General features: G+C 35.3%; 1 protein-coding gene across 2 annotated transcripts in view; it reads right to left on the reverse strand.

Moving 5' to 3' along the window:
- Positions 1-8,370, reverse strand: part of POF1B (POF1B actin binding protein) — a 103,593-nt gene extending 95,223 nt beyond the window's left edge. Inside the window, exons 1-2 of one of the 2 annotated variants that reach the window (XM_003269016.4) lie at positions 8,266-8,370; positions 7,807-8,129 (exon numbers count right to left, since the gene is read on the reverse strand). In XM_003269016.4, the coding sequence (XP_003269064.1) occupies positions 7,807-8,088 (282 nt within the window). In that variant the 5' untranslated portion in view covers positions 8,089-8,129; positions 8,266-8,370. The remainder of the gene's footprint in view (positions 1-7,806; positions 8,130-8,265) is intronic. The other variant, XM_012498739.2, reaches the window with a different exon arrangement.
- Between the last annotated feature and the right edge of the window lie 16,036 nt (positions 8,371-24,406).

The raw sequence follows: 24,406 nt of genomic DNA on the forward strand, positions 1-24,406 counted from the left end.
ATTGCTTGCCTCATTATATTTTCTGTTTTTCAAGTTGTGTAACCTAATTATATGGTTAAGTTTGACTAGTCCTTATAACAGAAGGTCAAATACTGGGACTTTTAAAATTATTCACTGTCAAAAGCAACTTTGGAGGCCTGAAAATAAGACCCCCACCCACAAGTGGCTGTGTGAAAGAACAGCCTTGATTAGATAATTTAAACTTCCATAAACTCAGTAGAATTTGTAAAACACGTGATAGATTTACAGAGTGTACTCACAAGCCTCTAAAACTCAATAAACTATTGAATTTTTGTTTAATACTCATATCATCTAATCTCTTCAATTTTGCAGGAAGACCTTACTTTTTCTGATAAAATATTCAGCATTTTGTTGAGTCATTTATTCCTGTGGGTCAGACTTGCTATATACACAAACATTATACTTTATTGGCAACTTTAAGTAGAGTCTGGTGAAAAAGAATTTGGGGCCGGGCGAGGTGGCTCATGCCTGTAATCCCAGCACTTTGGGAGGCTGAGGCAGGCAGATCACAAGGTCAGGAGATCGAGACCATCCTGGCTAACATGGTGAAAACCTGTCTCTACTAAAAATACAAAAAAAATAGCCGGGTATGGTGGCGGGCGCCTGTATTCCCAGCTACTTGGGAGGCTGAGGCAGGAGAATGGCATGAACCCGGGAGGCGGAGCTTGCAGTGAGCTGAGATTGCGCCACCGCACTCCAGGCTGGGCGACAGAGAGAGACTCCGTCTCAAAAAAAAAAAAAAAAAATGAAAAAGAATTTGGTTTATAATTATGTGGGCTTGGTTCTAACACATACAGGTCCTTTTTTTCCTGCACTGCTTCAGGTAATGATTTTCAATTTTGGGAAAGTTAAAACAGCTCTCTTCCTCCTATTTTTTCTTTACTTTTTATGAAGTACATAGGGCATTACCAATTTTAAGACCAGAGTAGATTAAAATCAGTCTGTTTTGGGGATAATTTCATTACATCACTTGAGATAATTGTCCATACCTTTGTACACACTAAATCTGAGCTATGAAACTCTGGTTTCCCTAGAGAATTCATTATTCACAAAAGTATATCTTATTTCCAACTATTTGTTAAAAAAGCTGTTTTCAGGGGAACATCACACACTGGGGCCTGTCGGAAGGTGGGGGCCTAGGGGACGGATAACATTAGGAGAAATACCTAATGTAGGTGACGGGTTGATGGGTGCAGCAAACCACCATTGCCCGTGTATACTTATGTAACAAAACTGTCCTTTCTGCACATGTACCCCAGAACTTAAAGTATATATATATTTATATATATAAGTACATTTTATTTATATTTCTATATAAATATCTTTTATTTATATTTATATATATACTTTATATTTATTTATATATACTTATATATATATACATATATATACTTTAAGTTCTGGGGTACATGTGCAGAAAGGGCAGTTTTATATATAAGCTGTTTTCAGAGTTAAATCAGATGATGTGCAAATGGCCTAAATGTCTCAGTTATTTACTTTAGTGAGAATGCTTTAGAGTAGCTCAGTGCAGTAGAGAAAGAAGGGAAGGCAGAAGCTCAAAAGGTGTTATTCTCCTTTGATAAAAGGAAAACCTTAAAAACTTAATATATACCCTGAATTCTAGGATTATTTCAGAGCAAGACCTTGAAAACTAGAGGGAAAACTATTTTTGTCCTCTAATGTATTTTTGATATTTTCTATTCTGATAATGGAACATTAGAATGGGAAAATATACAGTAAGGGTAATCATCAAATGTTTTGTTAAAATAAAAAATGTGAACTAATTTTTAAACTGAAATCATGAATATCTAAAGTTAATTAAGGGAGATAGCTGATGTAATGAAAATATCAGGAGCTGGTTTCTAAACTCAGGGCACTCACTAACCAGCTGTACTAAATAGACAAGTTATTTTGAGCTATTCGAGTCTCAATTTCCTTATTTGTTTAACAGATAAATAATACACAATGAATATTGTCTTTATTTGTACATTGTACAATTTGTACAATAAACATAATAATGCTTGTTTTATCTAATTTTTGAGGTTCTAGTAAGTTGTTTACTAGATAATCATATACATGGAAGAGTTGTGAAAAACAAAAAACCCATGTATTAATATGAAATATTATTTTCACTGGATTGATTATATATGTGACTAAGTTACTAACTTGCAGTTTCTTCACTACTTATTGTGTAGTGGCATTGAAAGAGATATAAATGATGAGTAGAATATAATCTCTACCCTCTCATGGTTATAATCATGTAGGGGATAAACACTATGAGTACAAATAGGAATTAAGTAGACTATCATGAGACCTATAAGAAGTTCACTAGGTGAGTTTTGAGGGCTAAGAGATAACTTCAACCTGGGACAATCAGAGGATCAGAAGGTTACACCTGAGGAAAGGCTTGAAAAATTTGTATAATTTCAGGTTGTCTAGATTGGTGAGGGTGAGGAGCAGGAGCAGTTCAGATGTAAGAGCAACGGAGTGAAAGACATAGCTGTGGAAAAATTGGGGACTTCATTTAGAGAACAATCATTTACACTTAGCTAAAACATAGGACACCAGAAGGAGAGTTCCAGGAAGTTCCATAGGAGCCCTATCACGGAGGGTCTTGAAAGTCAGACTAAGCAATTTATAGATACTTAGTGTCATTGAAGGTTTTTGCAGCAGAGGAGTGATATGGGATGTGTATAGGGAATTTAAGCAACTTTTCTAGAGAACATATTCTTAGGTGTAAATAAAGTTGTGGAGATTTTAAAATGAATATTCCTAGGGACTCCAACTAGACTGCTTCATAGTTCTATTCTGCCAAAGTTCACCTCATGATTGCATATTTATTTACAGCTCTTCCTGAGACATTCCACATAGACCTGTTTGGGCATTTTCTTCATACAATTTTCTCTGCAATTGGTCTTTAGACTGCAAAACCTGAACCTCTTCAGTCAAGACCTGTTGGCTTCGTTTTCCTGTTGACAGGTCTGGTCAAAGAGCTCAAAAGCCTGGTGTAAGACATACAGGAGAGACTGAAGGTAATGAGAATTAAATCATAGAGAATATTACATACGTAGTGCAGGCTTTGTTTCTAAATATTTGGAAACTTGTTAACATGAAAGTGTAACTCTTTTATGTTGTCTAATTTGAATTTTAAAACTTTACATAAAGACTAATATACAGTATAATATTCCATGAAGGAAAACCATGGAAGGTTTGTGTATGCTCCTGTTACTCCCAACGACTATGAGAATCACTGAAGGTAAGAATAGTGAGCTACAAATACTCTAGGCTGAACAGTTTCAAAAGAAGCAATATCTTTAAAAACCACCTGACATTTATGCTGACAGAATTTGCCAAGGCAAACCTCCATTTGAATAAATTCCCTGAATAGTATGGGAGACGTTTTTGTTAGGATCTTTCAAAGCCATGTAACATAGTTAAACACCTGTCTGAGGTTATTGTTGAGATGTTATACTGAACTTACATAGCAAGAAACATGTTATTTATAATAATCTCTCTTTAGATGAAATAAACACTTCTTTTATTTAGGATAAAATCTGTGTTTCTGTTGTCATACAAAGAAAGCAACCGAATGTATAATAGAACTACTTCCTGTTCCTCCTTCTCTCCAACCCAAATCCCTCATTTAAGATGTCCATATTGGGTTCTTTCTCTTCTTTTTCTGAAGAAAACTAGGAGACAGAGAAAATAAAATATACAGTCTTTTTGCAGTGCATGCTTTCTGTCTTTAAAAATTATGAGTATATATACTTTATTGAAAATCAAAAAAGGACCTCTACTGGGATAGCTCCTGGTGTGAAGAAAAAGTTGGCTGAAATATATTTACTTATAAAAGTTTTAACTTTTAAATAGGGCTTAAGAGCATGGCAAATTCCCCAATTGTTTTGTCATGAATTGTCAAGAAAATAAACTTGAAAGGACAGTTTCCCTCTCTTCCACTTGCCACCCTCATATCTTGCCACACACACACACCGTGACAGCTTATGAGTGCCTTTGACTGAAAACAGGCCCAGCAATTTATCAGACCTCCCTTAAACAAGATACAATTGCCATGGGCATTTTCACTCAGCAATTAGTTGCACTCTCCAATTTCTATAGCTTCATTTAATTGTAAGCACAAAAGAGGAGACCAAAGCTGAAAATGCAACCCCTTTATCCTATGACCTCATTCTTTTTTCAGGCAACCTACTTCCTTGAACAATCATTCACTTTAGTGACTACGCCCTCGAACAACAATTTATCAAAGCAGCACACCCCTCCCCACAGAACGGGAAACTTTTCTGATAGTGTATAGAAATCCTGGAAGAGTAGAAGAGTTATCCACAATCTTTGCAACCAAAGAAAAAGCACAAAAAAATCATATAAACAAAGGTAAGCCCCAGCTGAATAATTGTTGAGAACAAAGGTCATTCGTAAACACACATTTTCCCCCAGGCTGCTCTCTAGAGTTTGTTTGCAAGTTTCAAATTCAAAAGAATGGCAACCCTTATAACATATACACTAAAATAATCCTTCTCTCACGAAAGCATGTTTTACTTGATAAAATGCTCATGGTCACAACACAAAATAATCCTTTAAAATGAAAATGAAATATAGATAGACACATGGGACACCTACAGACCAGGCTCTGTATGTCTGTCCTAAAAATGAACTCTCCCTGGACAGGTTAATGATATTTATCCAGAAAATCACAGTGTTTGCTAAAAAATAGGCATTTAATAAACATGTATTCAGTGAATGACTGGTATTTAAAAATATTTTATTTTAATCCATTTTTTCTCTCTCACAACAGAGCTGCTCTGTATACATGAAAAATATCTTGAACTTCATGAAAACCTTAATTAGTGGAAGGAAAGAATGTTAGCCCGATGAGTAATTCATATCAATGTTGCTCATTTAAGGCATTTCATTTTGAGTTAATGATGGTAGGTTAACAGCTAAGCTTTGTAAAAGATTGAACTAAGAATTTTTGTTTTACTTTAAGCTTCTAGAACTCTATTTATTTGCAAGACCACATTCAGTTCTAAAATGCATCCGAGACCTTGATTATATCTGTGTTCGACTATACGTGTTCATGCAGATAAACCCAGTAATTTTAATTCTACCATTAATTTAGCAAATTTCACCAGCAACTGGTTTCTACACTTAATTTTCTCTGAGAAACACTCTATCAATCAAACAAAATAATAACCAAAAAACATAAAATATACATTTAATTAAAGAAACAAAGTAACATTATATATCTGGAGAAATTTAAAATATGTTTATATCCATAAACACCATTTTAGTGCACAAGGGGTTAAGAGAAGAAAAGCACGTACTCAAAAGCTAGAAATGGAAAATAAAGTGCTACAAAAAACATTTGATTAAATCAAAAATGCCTACTACATGACCTAAAATTACGATTCAGGAAGCAAAGCAGAGTGGCATCAATTTTGGTTTCTCAAAGGCAACATATTTTACTACTGGTAATATTTATTTTACAATCTCGTGAATTCCCTGAATGTCTTCCAAGAACCAAAAGGTAAAAAACAAAACAAAACAAAACAAAACAAAAACAAAGTAAAGGTTTAACTGAATTCATGATGATCAACCATTGATTGTAATATCCATTTTTCTAGCTGCCATGGTCACAAACTCTGGTATTAGACTAATTGCTACACATCAACTCATCTGAAACATGGTTTATTAAGGATAGACTTTATTGAAACATAAAGTGAATTAAGGGTTTTTGAGTAATATGTACTGCTTGCTCATGCCTGTCATGGTACATTATACATACCATCACATTATACTCATTTCGTTAGCATAAAGGTAATTTCAGATCAAATCTAGGTCCTACTTTACACGATCCCACAATGCCATTCCATCAATAAACAGGGAGAAAGGAAAATAAAATAGAAGAGTTTCCTCGTCATATTCTTTGTGGCAGCTGTCTAAAAGCTGTCTTGCCAAGTTCTCTTTTAGTGGATTTGTGAATGCCCTTTGATATCCAACTCAGTTTGAAAATTTATAGTCAAATATTCTTTCTTCTTGTTTCACTAAGGAATTAATACTTCTTTTTTTCCCTTTACCACATAGCTTAACTTTCACCTTTCTCATTTTCTAACAGCACTTACTTTTCTTCCTTTTCAATCGTAAATAACTTCAGACTTCACAGAGCCCTCCATTCTAATCTTTTATCCCAGTTTCTGCAGCTGCACTTTCTACCCCTAGGTTGTTTATAAACTCCTCTATGGTGAACTACATTTTAGGATGGAGATAGTCCATTTTTAAGGATCACTTTGGCAAATGCCAGGTAAAATAAGGAAAATCTTGTAAAAAGCTCAACCAACTTGATCCTGAGTTATTGAAAGGGGAAGTTGAACCAAGGAGTAAATAATAAAACATACTCCTAAAAATTGTTCGGTAGCCAATATTTATAATTTGTCAAATTTCAGCTTTTAAATGTCTATTTACCTTTCCTTTACTAGCAAGTTGACAAAAAAGGGGTCTAAATTTGTTTAAATAGCTATGGCAGATAGGATGATTTTAGGATTCCTAAGATAATAGTAATTGTTTTTAACCTTCGCATTATTGTTTTTGAGCTACAATAAAACAAAGGTGGCATTCATTTTGTTCTGCATTAGCATCTCAGTATGAATATTGGAATGCACATTTGCATTATTTTTATCACTCATGCAAACTAGTATTTATGACCTTTATATTTTTCTTCTCCTTGACCTCAGTATAAGTGGAGTTTTTCTCAACCAGTTGAGAAATGTTACTTTATATTCTACTTAAATTTGTGGGTTTTGGAAAAATAATATGTATTGTTCCTGATTGGTAATAATAATGTAACATAGCATCATATCCCAATGACTGCTTTTTGAGATTTTTGTATCTTAAAAACACAATTTCAGTTTGGACAGAATTTTCCAGAAAGCTTAAAACATGCAAATTTAATGTAAAAGGAGTCAGAGGATAAAAATACACATAAAGCTGTTAATTTTATATAGTCTTGCAGTGTTACCTTGTATTTATTGGGAAGGTTATTAACACAGGTATTGGTGCTAAGAATAACTCTTAAGAAACAAATGTATTTCATTTTATGGGATGTCCTAGAGTTCCATCTTTTGTAGCTTTCATGTAACAATTGCTTACATTTTGCCTTCCTCAATCCTATATCTACTCTTTCAGTACTCTTTCTACAAGTATTCCATAAATTGTTCACCTAGGCCGTACAATAAAAAGTGTGTCATTCTTGGAAGATGAAACACATATGACAATTCAGACATCTGCACCTCTCACTTATCCTAGAGCAGCTATACTATTTGCTGAGCACAAATAACTGCTTATCACTCAGACATGCCACAGTACCTGTATCACCATATTTGATACCAAAAAAAACCTGTTTGCTTCTGATATGAAGTGAATCAGTAGGAACTTGTTCTAATAAAAATCTACTGTACTCAAGTTGAGAACTGCTTTGCAGTAGGGGCAAAGGGATTCCTTGGATCAGATCTTTCAGTCAGATCAAACAGAAAATGAGCCTTCCTATACTATGGTTAGATTATGAAAATCAGTGAAACCCGGAAAGGAACAACCACAGACACTAGTAAGTGAAATAACAGCCAAGAGATGAATTTGGGTGACTGTCCAAGGCATATATAACTGCAATCCACCAAAAGATATCCTGTGGAATAGAGGCAAAGAAGCAGAAAGGAAGAGAAATCAGGTTGAAGATTGCCCTTCTCCACTAGTCTGGCATAGCTTTCTTTGTTGTACCTGAGAATGGTCGCTCCAAACCAAATTTTGGTAGGAGGAGGTGGTTTTGAGAGGGGAGAGCACTTCCCGTGAGTTGAAGGGGTCCAAGGCCTGCACCACCTTGTTCATGGGCCCACTGTAGGTCCTCACTCGCTCATACACTACATTTTTTTCTGGAGGCTGCTGGGCTTGGCTTGACTGATGGTAGCAGTGGTAATGCTGGGGCTGGCACTGCAGCACCTCTGGGAGCTGCTGGGTTCCACAGCTGCTGCTGCTCGTCTCACTCCAATAGCTCGAGCTCATCTTCTTCCAGTGGTCAGCAAGGGACCTCCCAGATGTTCTACCTAAGGAACAAACAGAGAAATATAATGGAAGAAAAAGGCAGGCAAGCAGGCAGGCAGACAGACACACGACACACGTGTGGAAACCACTTATCAAAAACCTCTGCCAATAGTGGAGCCGGGAAGAGAAGAAAGCTACCTGAGCAGCAGCAAGAGCAGGTCTGGCAGCTACGGAAGAAGCAGCAAAATATTTGAGCTCAAATGGAAAATGGAGCCACCCTGTGACATTGCTCCAGGAAATGGTACTGACACGCCCTTGAGGGGCGGATTCACTTAGCAGGTTTACATGCCAGGAGAGGCCCTGCCTTGCCACGGAGATAGCTACAAGGCTGCCCAGCAGGTAAAGGAGTCTGTGAAGAGCAGAAATGCAGAATGTCAGGGATGAAGCCAGAGTTTCCAAGCGCATGGGCTTAAAAATTCACAAAGACATGAAGATGTAAAAAACTTGCTAGAGAAAAAAAGTCACACATGTTATATGAAAGTGTCTTTTTATGGTTCTTAAGTTTAGCAAAGGTAGTTACCAGCATAAGTATTATTATTCCAGATTCCCAGACCAAAATAATGAGTATTAGTCTAGGAATACACCAATTTTCACAGACAAATTTGCATTCTTTGCAAAACCCATCTGATAATTGCAGTTAAGGAAGATTACTAAGGGTTCTCTTTCTAGCGACTTTGTCTAATATATGGACTTGTTTATCTTACTCAAAGCCTCGTATTCTTTTCTATCATTTGTTGAAGGAAATTTGTCTACATGATTGAATTGCTGTATAGAAAGGTGGATGGTCAAGAAAAACCTAAAGATTCCACAAATGCTTTGCATTTGGGCATTCACATCTGTTGTTTTTCATTTATGTAAGGGAATTTCTCCTGCCCTTATATGTGCCCTAGGAAACACTGAGTTTGATTGACTTTTTAATATCTAGTTATTAAGAGAGCTGCAAGTCCTGAGAGGTGCCTTAACTGACATAATGAGATTTAAATATGTTTACAACTTACATTTATTACTACCTGAAATTTTGATAATAATGCCTACTTACGCTCAGATTTTGCTATGCAATATACTTCAGCACCACTTAAATCCAGAATACTCATTCAAAGTGACTTTAGTAAAAAGTATCTTCCTAATGTGTATATGTAAAATAGGACCTAGCATACTACCACCATTCTAGAGAGGAAGAGAATGTTATCCAGGGGCTAGCAGCATTTTTTTTCTGCCCAGTGAACAAAGTGTTATGACTATGTGTCAGGTACTGTTCAAGGGGTTTTATGTGGATTATAATTATTTCACCATTGAAGTGACTTTATTAGGTTTATAGGCGAGAAACTGAGGCACAGACATGGAGAATTTGAAAAACTTTCCAAAGTTAAATAACCTGTAAATGGTGGGCCTGGCATTTTAACATATGGAGATTCATATTAGAGTCTAAGCTCTTATCTGGTATATTATACAGCTAGATAAATTCTCAAATTGTTCCATTTTACAGCTAGATAAATTATCAAATTGTTCTGAATCCTGCCATGTAATAAATCTTCTAGATGTCAACATCAAAAAACACTTCAGAAATGCTAACCATGAGTGACTTTAAAGGAATCTTTAGATTTTCTTTTATGGCTGAGGGGTGTGCAAAAAGCTGAAAATTACCCTTAAAAACTTTTAAATTAGTTATTACATATTTACATTTATATTTGTGTGCTGAGTGCAGACCTGTCAAATCTGATCTTTGCTCATTTTAAGGATATTCCTAAAGAATCAATTAAAATTTAATTAGAAATATGTGACATGTTAAACAGCCTGGTAAAATATCAGATCAATAACTTACTAATATCATTAGCAGTATCACTTTGAATAAACTTTATGTGTGAACAGAGAATAGGTGTTAAGTAGGATCATCCAGTCAGCTTCGATTCATGATAAAATATAAATTAAACACATACACACACACACACACACACACACACATTCATGTGAGCACACACAGAATACTGTAAATATCTGTTTACAGTGACCTATTAAATAAAGCAAGAGATTGAGATGAAGAAAAAAATTTCCTTTATCCATAAACTGGTGACCATACCTGCCCTTCACATATCTTGGATATATAGTGTTTTGAGCCAACTTCCTTGATACAGTTTGGCTACAATTTGTGTGTAAAGCTGATACCTTCACCCAATATCTGAGCCTCATTCATCACTATTCTCCATCTCTGGGTATGAGGGACAGAGAGCTTGAAGCTTGGGCATAGTATATTAGAAATGAGATTAAGCACTATCTGGCAGGCAAATCACATCTAACTATGAAGCAGGTGTTGACCACAATTGTTCACTTTGGAAAGGCTTATTAATCATTGTCACCAAAATTTCTACTTCTCTGACAACTCACTTGTGCATCACATGATCGGTTTCTCTAATTGGTTTTTCTCCTTTATGAGGATGATGTTCATACTAACACATTTTTGATTAAGAAATAAATATAAATATGCCTTTCTAGGTAGTAATAACACTTGCCCTATTTTACACTTGAAAATCCAAGGGATTGACATTCTGTATTCTGCATCCTTCATGATTATACCACCCTTCTAACATTAGCGAATGGAGTAGTAAGAATTGATTCCTTATTCTTAACTCCAGATTTTTTCAGATAATCTTTAATTAAATTTCCAACAGTTCTTTTGTTTCACACAGTAATGGAGATATTTTATGCTTACTACTGAAAAAGCCTCATTTACAGTGACGGATTTAGGGGACACAATTGGTAACCCTTTAGAAGTTAATTCAGTTCTAACAGACTTAAGAAAATCTTTATTGCTTTTGATTACAAAAATAATTCATTTTTAAAAATTCGAATGAGTAAATACATGAACAAAGTAGAAAATTATACTCATCATACTGATAATAGGAGTAAGGGATAGAGCAAGGAACAGAAATGTCTGCTGCGCACTTTAATGGTAATTTTTTAAAAAACAATGATTTACATTTTGACTGAGTTGTCTTGAAGGCCATCTGAAAAAGTCCTGATTTGACCTACTGAGGCTGTTGGAAAAACACAGTTGCTCCTATACTCTCACAATACAGAACACTTCTGTGACCCCAGATGTGTGAGGGTTATTTCCCTACCCAACTAGTAAGTGATCAGTTCTACAGTGGACACCAGCTGTGTGTCCTCTAATTCAATCCTGACACTATCTACTTGGAGATAGCATTATAACTCACAGGTTGAGGACTTTCAGTCCCACAAGACTGTCCCCAACTTCAGACACCAGTCACAAGCCCCAGGTTGCTGCACCTGTGCTCCTGACCAGCCAGCTCTCAATTGGAGTTCATATGACCCCCCTCCTTGGATTTAATTAATTTGCCAGAGCACTCACAGAACTCAGGGAAATACATACTTACATTTACTGGTTTATTATAAAGGATATTACAAATGACTCAAATGAACACCGAATGGAACAGATGCATAGGGCAAGGCACAGAGCCTCCATGTCCTCTCATTATGCTCCATTCTCTAAGAACCTCCACATGTTCAGCCATCAGGAAGCTCTCTTTGAACCTAGTTCTTTTGGGGTTTATGGAAGCTTCATTATGTAGGCATGATTGATTAAATCATTAGTCATAGGCTATCAATTTCAACTTCTCTCCCCTAAAGAAAGGTGGGGCTTAAAGTCCCAACTCTCTAATCCTGCCTTGGTCTTTCCAGTGATCAGCTCCCCTCCTGAAGCTACCTAGGGGATGCCAACCCTCAGTCAATTCATTTGTGTATGAAAATATATTTATCACTTTGGAAATTTCAAATATTTTAGGAGTTGTATGCCAGAAAACAGGGAAGAAGACCAAATATCTATTTCACAATATCACACCTACTTCATAAAATTGTTATTAGAATCAAATGTGAAAGTGCTTGCTGATTGTAATATACTACCCAGGCATATGATTTTAAAATATGTTATTCACAGATAATGTGTTATAATTTTTGTCAAATAGTAGGCTTTGAAAAGAAAATATGAATGCCAGAGGAGGCTATAGGCCTGGTTTATAAAAAGCTTAGCTACCTGAAACTGTTAAGGTAAAACAAATCAGTAATTAATTTATCAAAAATGATATATATATAACTATCTTAAAATATTAAATAATAAAGGTAATTATAAACTTATCATCAAATATATTTCATCAGCATCAGTAGTTTTCATGTGTATAACTAATCCTGCACTCCACCTTCTATTTTATGGGGATGATGGTCAAGTCTATCTCTAGCCCAGCCTCATCCCCAGGACTAATGATATAATGGCAAAAGATAGAGAGTTAAAGCAAAGTTGCTCAAGTCTTTTTACTTCTGCATTCTCTATGATCAAGGAGAAGTATGTACACACTGGAAAGGATCAATAACCTTTGGTCCATTCAGAGGAAACTGAAGCCCCAAAGTAGATGAAATGACTGTATGAAACCACTTACATTTTACTAAATGAGTCCAACTCATTTGATTCTGCAGAACTACATTCCAGCCTTCTGACAAAGTTGAGCTTGTTTAACTGCTATTGAGAAACTTTAGACTGGGAAATGTTTCAGATTATAATATATGAAAAAATATCTGTCTTGATTTGGAAAAAAAATGAATGGCAGAGTTTACAAAGTGAGTAAGTCTGACATCAATGCAAGTCAAAATTCTGTGTTAGACTATAAAGTGTATGATGATACATATACCAAGAATAGAGATAGGTAATCCCCTAAAAACTTTTGGTATCTCTGCTTCACAGTCTCTGAATATGTACCCTTAAAGTCAATTTTACCAGTGACACAGTTTTGTTCAGAACTAACTGATCCCAGTGTTCCAAAAACCATAGTAGATAAAATTATATTTGGATTCTAGACAGAATAAATAAATCCTCAGTGTGATTTGAATGAAGTGGAACCAAGCCTCTATGATCCTGGAAAATCCCCAGGGATGACTGACCTCTCCTGTAAAAAAAAAAGATTAATTTAAAGCAGCATTTCTCAAAGCATGTCCTGAATAACACTAGTTCTACAGGGTCATACACCTGGAAAAAAATGTTTGTGATCAAATGAGTTTAAGAAATATTTGGAAATACTTGGTTAAATATAATTTGAGAATAGTTTTATTGCTATAATACTTCTATCCTTTCCTAAGCTGATGTGCACCATGATCTTCTAAATGGATCAATGGTATGCAGTGTTTTTCAGGTTTTGTTTGTGATAAAATATATTTTGTGTGCCATATTTTGTGTTTTTCTGATTTTTTTCTTTTTTATGATTTTTTTCTTCTGCACGCTTTTGACTAGACTCATATAGTAAGAATTCATATCTAGTTTGTAATTCTACTTATATAATAAAAACATACCAAAGACCATTTGATCAGCCATGTTACCATACTAGTGATACTCAGGTGAGATTCATGAACCTCATTGGGAAAATTTTTAGAATTGCAAATTCTCAGGCCCCACCCCAGACCTACTGTGTAAGAAATTCTGGGGTGAGGACCAAGGATCTGTTTTAAAAAGCTCTCCTGGTGATTCTGATGTACACTAAGGTTTGGATATCCCTGAACTATACCAATATATTGGAGGCAGGCTTCGACAAAAGAGGGCAATGGTAGTGGCACGAAGATAAGAAATTGTAAGCAGCTCGAGAATTGATGACTAGAAGTCTGCATGCAAGTAGAAGTGAGCTATGACCCCGGATAAGAGTCAACATGTTCTACATATATGGAGAAGTTAAAATGGGCGTGAACTATAGTGTAGTACATTAATTATAGCTACATAAGGTATTCTGGCAATAAAAATAAAAGAGGATAATATTAGAGTATACCAGAAAGCTGTACACTATAGTGTTAATTAATGTAGTTTTGCGGTCAGATAGGCCTGGATTTACATTCTGGTTCTACCATGAACTAGCTCTATGGCCTAACAAACTATGTTACTTTCCTGACCTTCTGTTGCTTTTCAATGAAATGGACAATAGCCCCTAACAAAGAATTTGGTGTGTCCATTAGATAAAATGCATGTGAAGTGTTTAGCATGGTGTATGGTACTCAGTAGCTGAACAACAAGTGGAAATTCTTAACATTATGCTCTAGATCTGACTTGAAGGAAAGGAAGAAAGGGCTTGCCATGATTTTGCAGATAGAAATATGTCTGTAGCAGAGCATATCATGTAAGAAGGCCTTACTTGTGAAAAGGGAAAACAAACAGAGGTAGGGAAATGACCAATGGCATAGTCACAGAAAAGGCTCAATCAATTTACCAAAAAGGAAAAGATAAAATGAAGCTTGAGTGAAAAGCAAAGGCAGTCATTTATAATTTAAAATGCTTAGCTATGATAGAAGACTTTAGTTGGAGGTAAAGTCCTGTGATATCTCTTCTAGGTGTCTGTTTTGTAATGTACAAAAATTGTAAAGAGTAACTTAAATGTAATTCACTGATTTAGAATATCAGTACGAAAGTACTCTAAGCAAGCAAGAAGAAAGGAAGTAATAAAAATAAGAACTGAAATAATTGAGATTGAGAACAGAAAAGTGATAGAGAAAATAAGTAAAACCAAAAGATGGTTCTTTTAAAAAAATTAGTAAAATTGATAATCCTCTGACAAGATAGACCAAAAAAGAGAGAAAATACATATAACCAAATCATGAATGAAAGGACTCCACAGACATTAAAATGATAATGGAGTATCTTATAAACAATTTTATGCACACACATCCTACAACTTAGATGAAAAGGAGCAATTCCATTTTCATTAGGAAATGAACCAATTCATAGTGAGAAATAGAAGAACTACCACAACTCACCCAAGAAGAAATAGATAAACTTAATAACCGTATATAAATAGAAGAGATTGAATTCATAGTTATAAACTTTCCAAGAAGAAAAATGCTGAATTCCACCAAATATTTAAGGAAAAACAATATATTTTCTTTTTAAAATGTGTATAAATTTAAGAGGTACAGGTGCAGTTTTGTTACATGGATATATTGCATAGTGGCGAAATCTGGGCTTTTAGTGTAACCATCACCCAAATAATGTACATTGTATCCATTAAGTAATTTCTCATCCCTTAGCTCTCTCCTACTCTCCCACCCTTCCAAGTCTCCAATATCTATGTCCATGTGTATACATTATTTAGTTCCATTTACAAGTGGAAAACATGGGGCATTTGACTTTCTGTTTCTTTGTTGTTCACTACAGAACTCTCCATCCAAAAACAATCGAATATACATTCTTCTCATTGCCACATAGGACACCCTGTAAAACTGATCACATAATCCGAAGTAAAACACTCCTCAGTAAATGCAAATTAACTGAAATCATAACAAACAATCTCTTGAACCACTGCACAATCAAATTAGAAATCAAGACTAAGAAATTCACTCAAAACCTTACAATTACATGGAACTTGAATAACCTTCTTCTGAATTACTTTTGGGTAAATAATGAAATTAAGGCAGAAATCAAGGAGATATTTGAAACTAATGAGAGGAAGCATACAACATGGCAGAATTTCTAGGACACATCTAAGGCAGTGATAAGTGGAAAATTTATAGCCCTAAATGCACACATCAAAATTTAGAAAGATCTCGAGTTAACAACCTAACATCACAACTAAAAGTACTAGGGAACCAAGGCCAGACAAATCCCAATGCTAGCAGAAGACAAGAAATAACCAAAACCAGAGTTGAACTGAAGGAGATTGAGAAACAAAAAAGCATTAAAAAGATCAACGAATCCAGGAGCTGGGTTTTTTTAAATTAATAAAATAGATCGCTAGCTAGACTAATAAAGAAGAAAAGAAAGAAGATTAAAATAAACACAAACAGAAATGACAAGTGAGATATTACCGCAGATGCCACAGAATAAAAATAACCATCAGAGAATATTATAAACAACAACCACTATGCACATAAACTAGAAAATCTAGAAGAAATGGATTATTTCCTGGACACATTTTCCTTCCCAAGACTAAAGCAGGAAGAAATTGAATCCCTGAACAGACCAATAAAGAACTTTGAAATTGAGTTAGTAATAAACAGACTACAACAAAAAAATACCCATGACCAGATGGATTCACAGCTGATTTCTACCAGATGTACAAAGAAGAGCTGGTAATATTCCAGCTGAAACTTATCAAAAATATTTCTAACTCATTCTATGAGGCCAACATCATCCTCATACCAAAACCTGGCAGAGACACAACAAGGAAAGAAAACTTCAGGCCAATATCCTAGGTGAACATTGATGCAAAAATATTCAACACAATACTGGCAAACCAAAAACAGCAGCACATCAAAAACCTTATTCATCATAATCAAATAGGATTTATCCCTGAAATACAAGTTTGGTTCAACATAAGCAAATCAATAAATGTGATTCATCAGATAAACAGAACTTAAGAAAAAAACCACATGATTATCTCAAGAGCTGCAGAAAAGGCTTTTGATAGAACTCAACACTTTTTCATGTTGAAAACTCTTAATAAATTAGGTATTGAAGGAACATACTTGAAAATAGTAAGAGCTGTCTATGACAAGCCCACAGCCAGAATTATGCAGAATGGGCAAGAGCTGAAAGCATTTTCCTTGAAAACAGGCATAAGACAAGGATGCCCTGTCTCACCACTCCTATTCGACATAGTTTGGGAAGTTCTGGACAGGGCAATCAGGCAAAAGAAAGAAATAAAGAGCATTCAAATACTACAGGGGAAGTCAAACCATCTTTGTTTGGGGATAGCATAACCTTACATCTAGAAAACCTCATAGTCTCAGCCCAAAAGTTCCTTAAGCTGATAAACAACTTCAGCAAAGTCTCAGGATACAAAATCAATGTGCGAAAATCACTAACCTTTCTATACACCAACAACCGTCAAGTCAAGAGCCAAATCAGGAACACAATCCTGTTCATAATTGCCACACACACACACACACACACAAAACCCTAGGGATACAGCTAACCAGGGAGGTGAAAAATCTCTACAAGTAGAACTACAAAACACTGCTCAAAGAAATTAGAGATGACATGAAGAAATGGAAAAACATTCCATGCTCATGGATAGGAAGAATCGATATTGTTAAAATGGCCACACTGCCGAAAGCAGTTTATAGATTCAATGCTATTCCCATTAAACTATCATTGACATTCTTCACAGAACTAAAAAAAAAAATATTTGAACATTCATATGAAACAAAAAATGAGCTGAATAGCCAAGGAAATCATAAGCAAAAAGAACAAAGCTTGGAGGCATCACACTACTAGACTTCAGTCTATACTACAAGGCTACACTAACCAAAACAGCATGGTACTGGTGCAACAACAGACACAAAGACTAACGGAACAGAACAGAGAGCCCAGAAATAAGGCTGCACACCTATAACTATCTGATCTTTGACCAAATTTTCAAAAGCAATCAATGGGGAAAGGACTTCCTATTCAATAAATGGTGCTGGGATAACTGGCTAGCCATATGCATAAGATTGAAACTGGAGCACTCATGCTATATGCAAAATCAACTCAAGATGGATTAAAGACTTATATGTAAAACACAAAACTATAAAAATCTTTGGAGACAACCTAGGCCATACCATTGTGAACACAGGAATGGGCAAAAATTTAATGAGGAAGATGCCAAACGCAATTGCAACAACAACAAAAATTGGCAAATGGGATCTAATTAAGCTAAAGAGCTTCTGCACAGCAAGGGAAACTATCAACAGAGTGAACAGGCAACCTACAGAATGGGAGAAAATTTTTTCAAACTATGCATTCAACAAAAATCTTAATATGCAGCATCTATAAGGGAATTAAACAAATTTCAAAAGAAAAGCCATTAAAAAGTGGGCAAAGAACATGAACAGACCCTTTTCAAAAGAAGACATACAGGCAGATAAAAAACATATGAAAAATGCTTATATTACTGATCATTAGAGAAGTGCAAATCAAAATCATAGTGAGATAACATCTCAGTCAGGATGGCTATTATTAACACATTTATGCTTAGCGTTCCATTATTGGAACGCTAAGCATGTGGGAGTTATATCCAACTGCTTAAGTCATCGCCAAGGTCTGACTGCAAAAATTCAAAAAATTGCAACCTCAGGCATAAATGGGTTAAAAAGTTAAAAAATAACAGATGCAGGTGAGGTTGTGGAGAAAAAGGAACACTTGTAGACTGTTGGTAGGAGTGTAAATTAGTTCAGCCATTGTGGAAGAAAGTGTGGCAATTCCTCAAAGACCTAGAGGCAGAAATACCATTCGACTCAGCAATCCCATTACTAAGTATATAGCCAATGGAATATAAATTATTCTATTATAGACGCATGTACACATATGTTTATCACAGCACTATTCACAATATCAAAGACACTTAATCAACCTAAATGCCCATCAGTGGTAGACTGAATAAAGAAAATGTGATACACATACACCATGAAATATTATGTAGCCATAAAAAAGAATGAGATCATGTTCTTTGTAGCAACATGGATGGAGCTGGAAGCCATTGTCCTTAGCAAACTAACTCAGGAACAGAAAACCAAATACCACGTTTTCACTTATAAGTGGCAGCTAAATGACGAGAACACATACACAGGAACAAAACACACGGGGATCTATCAGAGGGTGGAGGGTGGGAGGAGGTAGAGGATCAGGAAAAATAACTAATGAGTACTAGGCTTAATATCCTGGTGATGAAATAATCTGTACAACAAACCCCCATGACACTAGTTTACTTATATAACAAACCTGCACATGTACTTGAAATAAAAGTTTTAAACTGATCTTGAACTTAAAAGCTTTAAAAAAGTAAGATAGATACACAATTTTTTTAAAAAAAATTTAAAACAGCAGATGGATGGTTAAAGAAAATATGCTAAATATTCACAATGGAGTACTATTCAGTCAGAGAAAAGAATGAAATTCTATCATTCACAGCAATATGGAAGGAACTGGAGGACTTTATGTTAAGTGAAACAAGCCAGGCACTAAAATACAAGTATAGTATGCTCTCACTCATATATGGAAGCTAATAAAATTGATCTCACGGAAATAGTGAACAGAATGGTGGTTACCAGAGACTGGGAATGTTAGGGGATCGGAGGATAACAAAGAGTTGGTTAATGGATCCATACATATAGTTAGATAGAAGGAATAAGTTCTAGTGTATGATAGAACAATAGGGTGACTATAGTTAGCAACAATTTATTGTATATTTCAAAATAGCCAGAAGAGATTTGGAAAGTTCCCAACACAGACATGATAAATGTTTGAGATGATGCATATCCCAATTACCCAGATTTGATAATTACACATTGTATGCTTGTGTCAAACTATTACATCTTCAGGGAAAGAGAAAAGCAATATAGCAAACTTGTAGAAGAACAAAATAGAGCTCTAAAAAAGAACAAATGAAATTAAAAGTTTAGTGGATGACTTTAATAGCAGATTGGACACAGCTCAAGAGGGAACTAGTAATCTAGGGTATATACAAGAAAATATTGCTCAGAACACATCAGAAAGAGACACAAATATGAAAAATATGGACAAAAGATTAAGTAATATGGTGGACAATGTGAGACATTTTAATTAACTTCTACTCTGAGTCCCAGAAGGAGAAGAGAGAATGGAATAGGAGTAATATTAAAAAGATAATGACTTAGCATTCTCCAAAGCTGATTTAAGGCATGAATCTACTGCATCAAAACACCTAGTGAATTTCACAGAAAAAAATAAATACTGAGATGTAAAGTGAAAGTGAAGAAAACCTAAGATACAGAACAATTAAAATCACTCAGAGAAAAGACAGAACCACATAAAAGATCAACAGTTAGAATGACAGCTGACTTCCGTACAGCCACATAATAAAAGGAAAATGTCAGATACCTTTTCAATGTGCTCAGAGAAAATAACTGTCAACCTGAAGTTTTATTCCCAGTGAAAATGCCTTTCGTGAATGAAAGATACTTTGTTTAATTGCTTACTGATGTGTAACAAATTGCCTCAAAATTTTAGGACTTAAAATACCAATTATTTTATTATCTCTCACAGTTTCTGTAAGATGAACTTGGAGTATTTCTGTGTTGAGATTTCTCATGCAGTTGCAGAGTGGCTGGAACTGGAACAATGAGAGGTGGGAGCAGGTCAGAGCTGGCTCTGCCTCTCTCTTCATGAAGTGTCAGGACCTCTACATGGGGTTTTTTCACATAGGCCAGATTGTGCTTATTTATAGCAAGGAAGTTTCAGGGAAGTCAGACTGCTTCCCTAATGGCTGAGAGCTTCAAGAGTGAGAGTTATAGGGAACAAAATAAAGCTTCACCAAATTTTATCACTTAGCCTCAGAAATCACATAATATCACTTCTACCATATTCCTTAGGTCTGTAAATTTAAGTTAAAACTGCCTCCTTACATATGTTAAGTTTGGCATAAAGACTTCTCCATAGAATGAACTATAACCTAACTGGATATGTAAACAGACTATAACCTGCTCTTGTAGCCAATCACATGCAGCCAACTATTCAAACCCTGTTCAAACAAGGCAAATGCCAAGCTGTAACCAGTCCAGCTGTTTCTATACCTCATTTCTATTTCTGTATATCACTTTCCTTTTTCTGTTCATAAATATTGTCTGACCATGTGGCAGCCCCAGAGTCACTCTGAACTTATTGCAGTTCTGTGGGCTGCCTGAGTCATAAATTGTTCTTTGCTCCATTAAACTATTAAATTTAATTTGTCTAAAGTTTTTATTTTAATAGGTCACATAAAAGCCATCCAATGTTAAGGGGGAAGAAAAGTAGACTTTACGGGAAGAGTGTCAAAATCACACTTTAACAGCAGAACGTGGGATGAGACATATTGTTGCATCCATCTTTGAAAAATACAATCTGTGTAGCCACATTTTCAGACAAAAACAGGTCATTGCCAATCGATAATAAACCATAATCTAAAGGAGGTGATGCCTCATGCAAGGAAAGAAGAGCAAATGAAGTAGGTATTTGAAGTTAATTTAAATGAACATTATATAAAGCAATGATAATGTCTAGCAGAGTTAATGAGTAATATATAAATATAATTAAATACACGACAATAGTAATGTATATTTCAGAAGGCAGAAATGAGTTCTCAAATATCTTACTGTCTAGGATAAGGGTAAATGTATCTATTAATTTTAAATTTTGACAAGTTGCCTGTGAATGCTGCAACTTCAAAAGTAACCACAAAATGAATAGAAAGTAGTAGAGTGAAATAAGCTAGTAGAGGGAAAAATGAAGTCATAAAAACAATCTCAATACAAAGAAGGAAATAAAATGAGAAAAAACAGAGTAGTTAGAACATGTAAAAATTATAAAGTAAGATGGTGGATTTAAACACAAAATATGGCAGTAATCATATTAAATGCAAATGTATTAAAATGTACTTAAAAAGACAGTTTTTCCAAAAGAAGTTTTTTTAAATCCAAGAATATGCTGTTTACAAAAGAATTATATTAAACATGAGGATAGAGAAAGGTTACAAATACAAATCAGAAGAAAGCTGAAGTAATTATATTAATATAAGACAACATTGATTTTTAAGATAAAAAGCATTGCTAGAGACCCAGTGATCACTATATGATGATAAAACTTCACAAAGTAGATAGACAATTTTAAGTTTATATGCATTTAATACTGTTTAAAATTATATAAAGCAAAAATTGATTAAGGCAAAATGACATGGTCAAATACAAACTCATAGTGCAAGATACTTAAAACATCTCTCTGAATAACAGATATAGGAGGAAGAAATCAGCACAGACATAGATTATTGGAACAACACAATTAATAAGCATGATGTCTTAATCTATTTTGTGTTACTATAAAATACTACATGAGGCCAGGTAGCTTATAAAGAAAAGAGATTTAGCTCACAGTTCTGTGGGCTGTACAAGAAGCATCGTGGAGAAAGTCAAAGGAGAAGTGGGCACCTGCAAGGAGAGGGACAAATGAGGAACATCCTGGTTTTATAACGACGCACTCCCATGGGAACTAAGCTGTTTCCACAAGAGTTAATCCAGCCTCCAGTTTCGTGAGAAAAAGAACTCACTACTTCTAGAACAGCACCAAGCCACTCATAAGGAATCTGCCCCATAACCCAAACACCTCCCAGTAGGCCTCACATTCTAACACTGTCACAATGGTAATCAAATTTTAACATGAGCTCTGATAGGGGCAAACAAATCATATCCAAACCCTAGCACCTGCCTAGTGCACATATTCAGAATACCACACTCCTAAAAGGCAGTAGATACATTATTTTAAAGGACATACGTAATTTTAAAAATTTACTGTATATTGGGTCATAAAGAAAATAGCAATTATTTTTAAAAATTGAAATAATTTAGATTGTGTCCTGTGACTAAAATATGATTAGAAATCAGTGCAAAAAAGATGAATAAATGTCCACATATGCCTGGAAATCAAGAAAAACACTGATAAATAATCTTTGAATCAAAACAATCATATTAGGGAATAAAAAATTTGACCCAAATGATAACAAAATAAGTCTCTTCACAGCACAACTTATTGGTTTGCACTTCAAGTATTACTCAGAGGGATTATTTTTAAAATCAGAAAGATTTAAATAGAATTTCTGTATAGTAAAACACACGTGTTGTGGTGTGTACTTATATGGAACTTGACAAAGGCATTGACTTGTGCATCTGCCACTACAGTTATGATGCTGAAGTGTACCACCACTCCAAAGCTTCCCCATGTTGCCCCTTTATAATCACTACTCCTCTCACTTTTAACCACTAAACTGTTTATATCTCTACAGGTTAGTCTCTTCCAAAATGTCATATGAATAAAATGACACATTATGTAGCTTTTTGAGTTTTGAGTCTGGCTTCTTTTATTTAGTAAAGTTCATTTATGATTTTACATATGAATATAAATAAATTCAATCCTTTTCACTGCTGAGTAGGATTCCACTTTACAGTTGAAGGGCATCTGGGCCATTTCTAAATTTTGGCAATTATGAATTAAGCTACAATAAATATTTGAATGCAGGCTTTTGAGTGAGCATATGTTTTTATTTCTCCAGTATAAATATCTAGAAGTGTGTTTGATGGGCTGCATGGTAGGTATGTGTTTAATTTTTTTTTTTTTTTTTTTTTGAGATAGAGTCTCATTCTTGTCGCCTAGGCTGGAGTGCAGTGGCGCCATCTCAGCTCACTGCAACCTCCGTCTCCTGGGTTCAAGCGATTCTCCTGCCTCAGCTTCCTGAGTAGCTGGGATTGCAGGCACCTGACACCACACCTGGCTAAGTTTTTGTACTTTTAGTAGAGATGAGATTTCACCATATTGGCCAGGCTGGTCTCTAACTCCTGACATCAGGTGATCTGCCCCACTCGGCTTCCCAAAGTGCTGGGATTACAGGCGTGTTCCACCGCGCCTGGCTGTGTTTAAAGTTTTAAAACGCTGCCAAACTGTTTTCCAAAGTGGCTATACTCACAGTTAGCATTTCCACTGGCAATGCTAGAGAGTTCCAGTTGCTCCTCTGCTGGCCAGCATTTGGTAGTGTCAGGTTTTTATTGCTGTTTATTTCCACCCTAATAGGTGTTTAATGGTATCTCATTGTGGCTTTGAATTTCCCTAAAGAATCATGATGCTGAGCATCTTTCATATGCTTACTTTCCATCCATTTTTCTTCTTTGGTGAACTATCTGTGGAAATCCTTTTTTTTTCTTTTTTTAATTGTTGAGGCTTGAGGATTTTTTAAAAATGTTTTCTGGATATGTCTTTTATGAGATGTACATTTTGCAAATATTTCCCCCCATCATTGGCTTGTATTTTCACTTTCTTAACAATGACTTTCGACCGGGCACGGTGGCTCATGTCTGTAATCCCAGCATTTTGGGAGGCTGAGGTGGGTGGATCACATGAGGTCAGGGGTTCGAGATCAGCCTGGCCAACATGGTGAAACCCCGTCTCTACTAAAAATACAAAAATTAGCTGGGCGTGGTGGCAGGAACCTGTAAACCCAGCTACTCGGGAGGCTGAGGCAGGAGAATCGCTTGAACCTGGGAGGCGGAGGTTGCAGTGAGCTGAGATCGTGCCATTGCACTCCAGCCTGGTAGACAAGAGCGAGACTTCATCTCAAAAAAAAAAAAACCAACAAAAACAAACAAACAAAAAATTGACTTTCAAAGTACAGAAGATTTTAATTTTAACAAAGACCAATTTATTCTTATTTTCTTTTTTATATATTGTACTTTTGGTGTCATGTATATATATATATATATATAT

Source organism: Nomascus leucogenys, chromosome X, assembly GCF_006542625.1.
Source record: "Nomascus leucogenys isolate Asia chromosome X, Asia_NLE_v1, whole genome shotgun sequence".
Lineage (NCBI taxonomy): Eukaryota > Metazoa > Chordata > Mammalia > Primates > Hylobatidae > Nomascus > Nomascus leucogenys.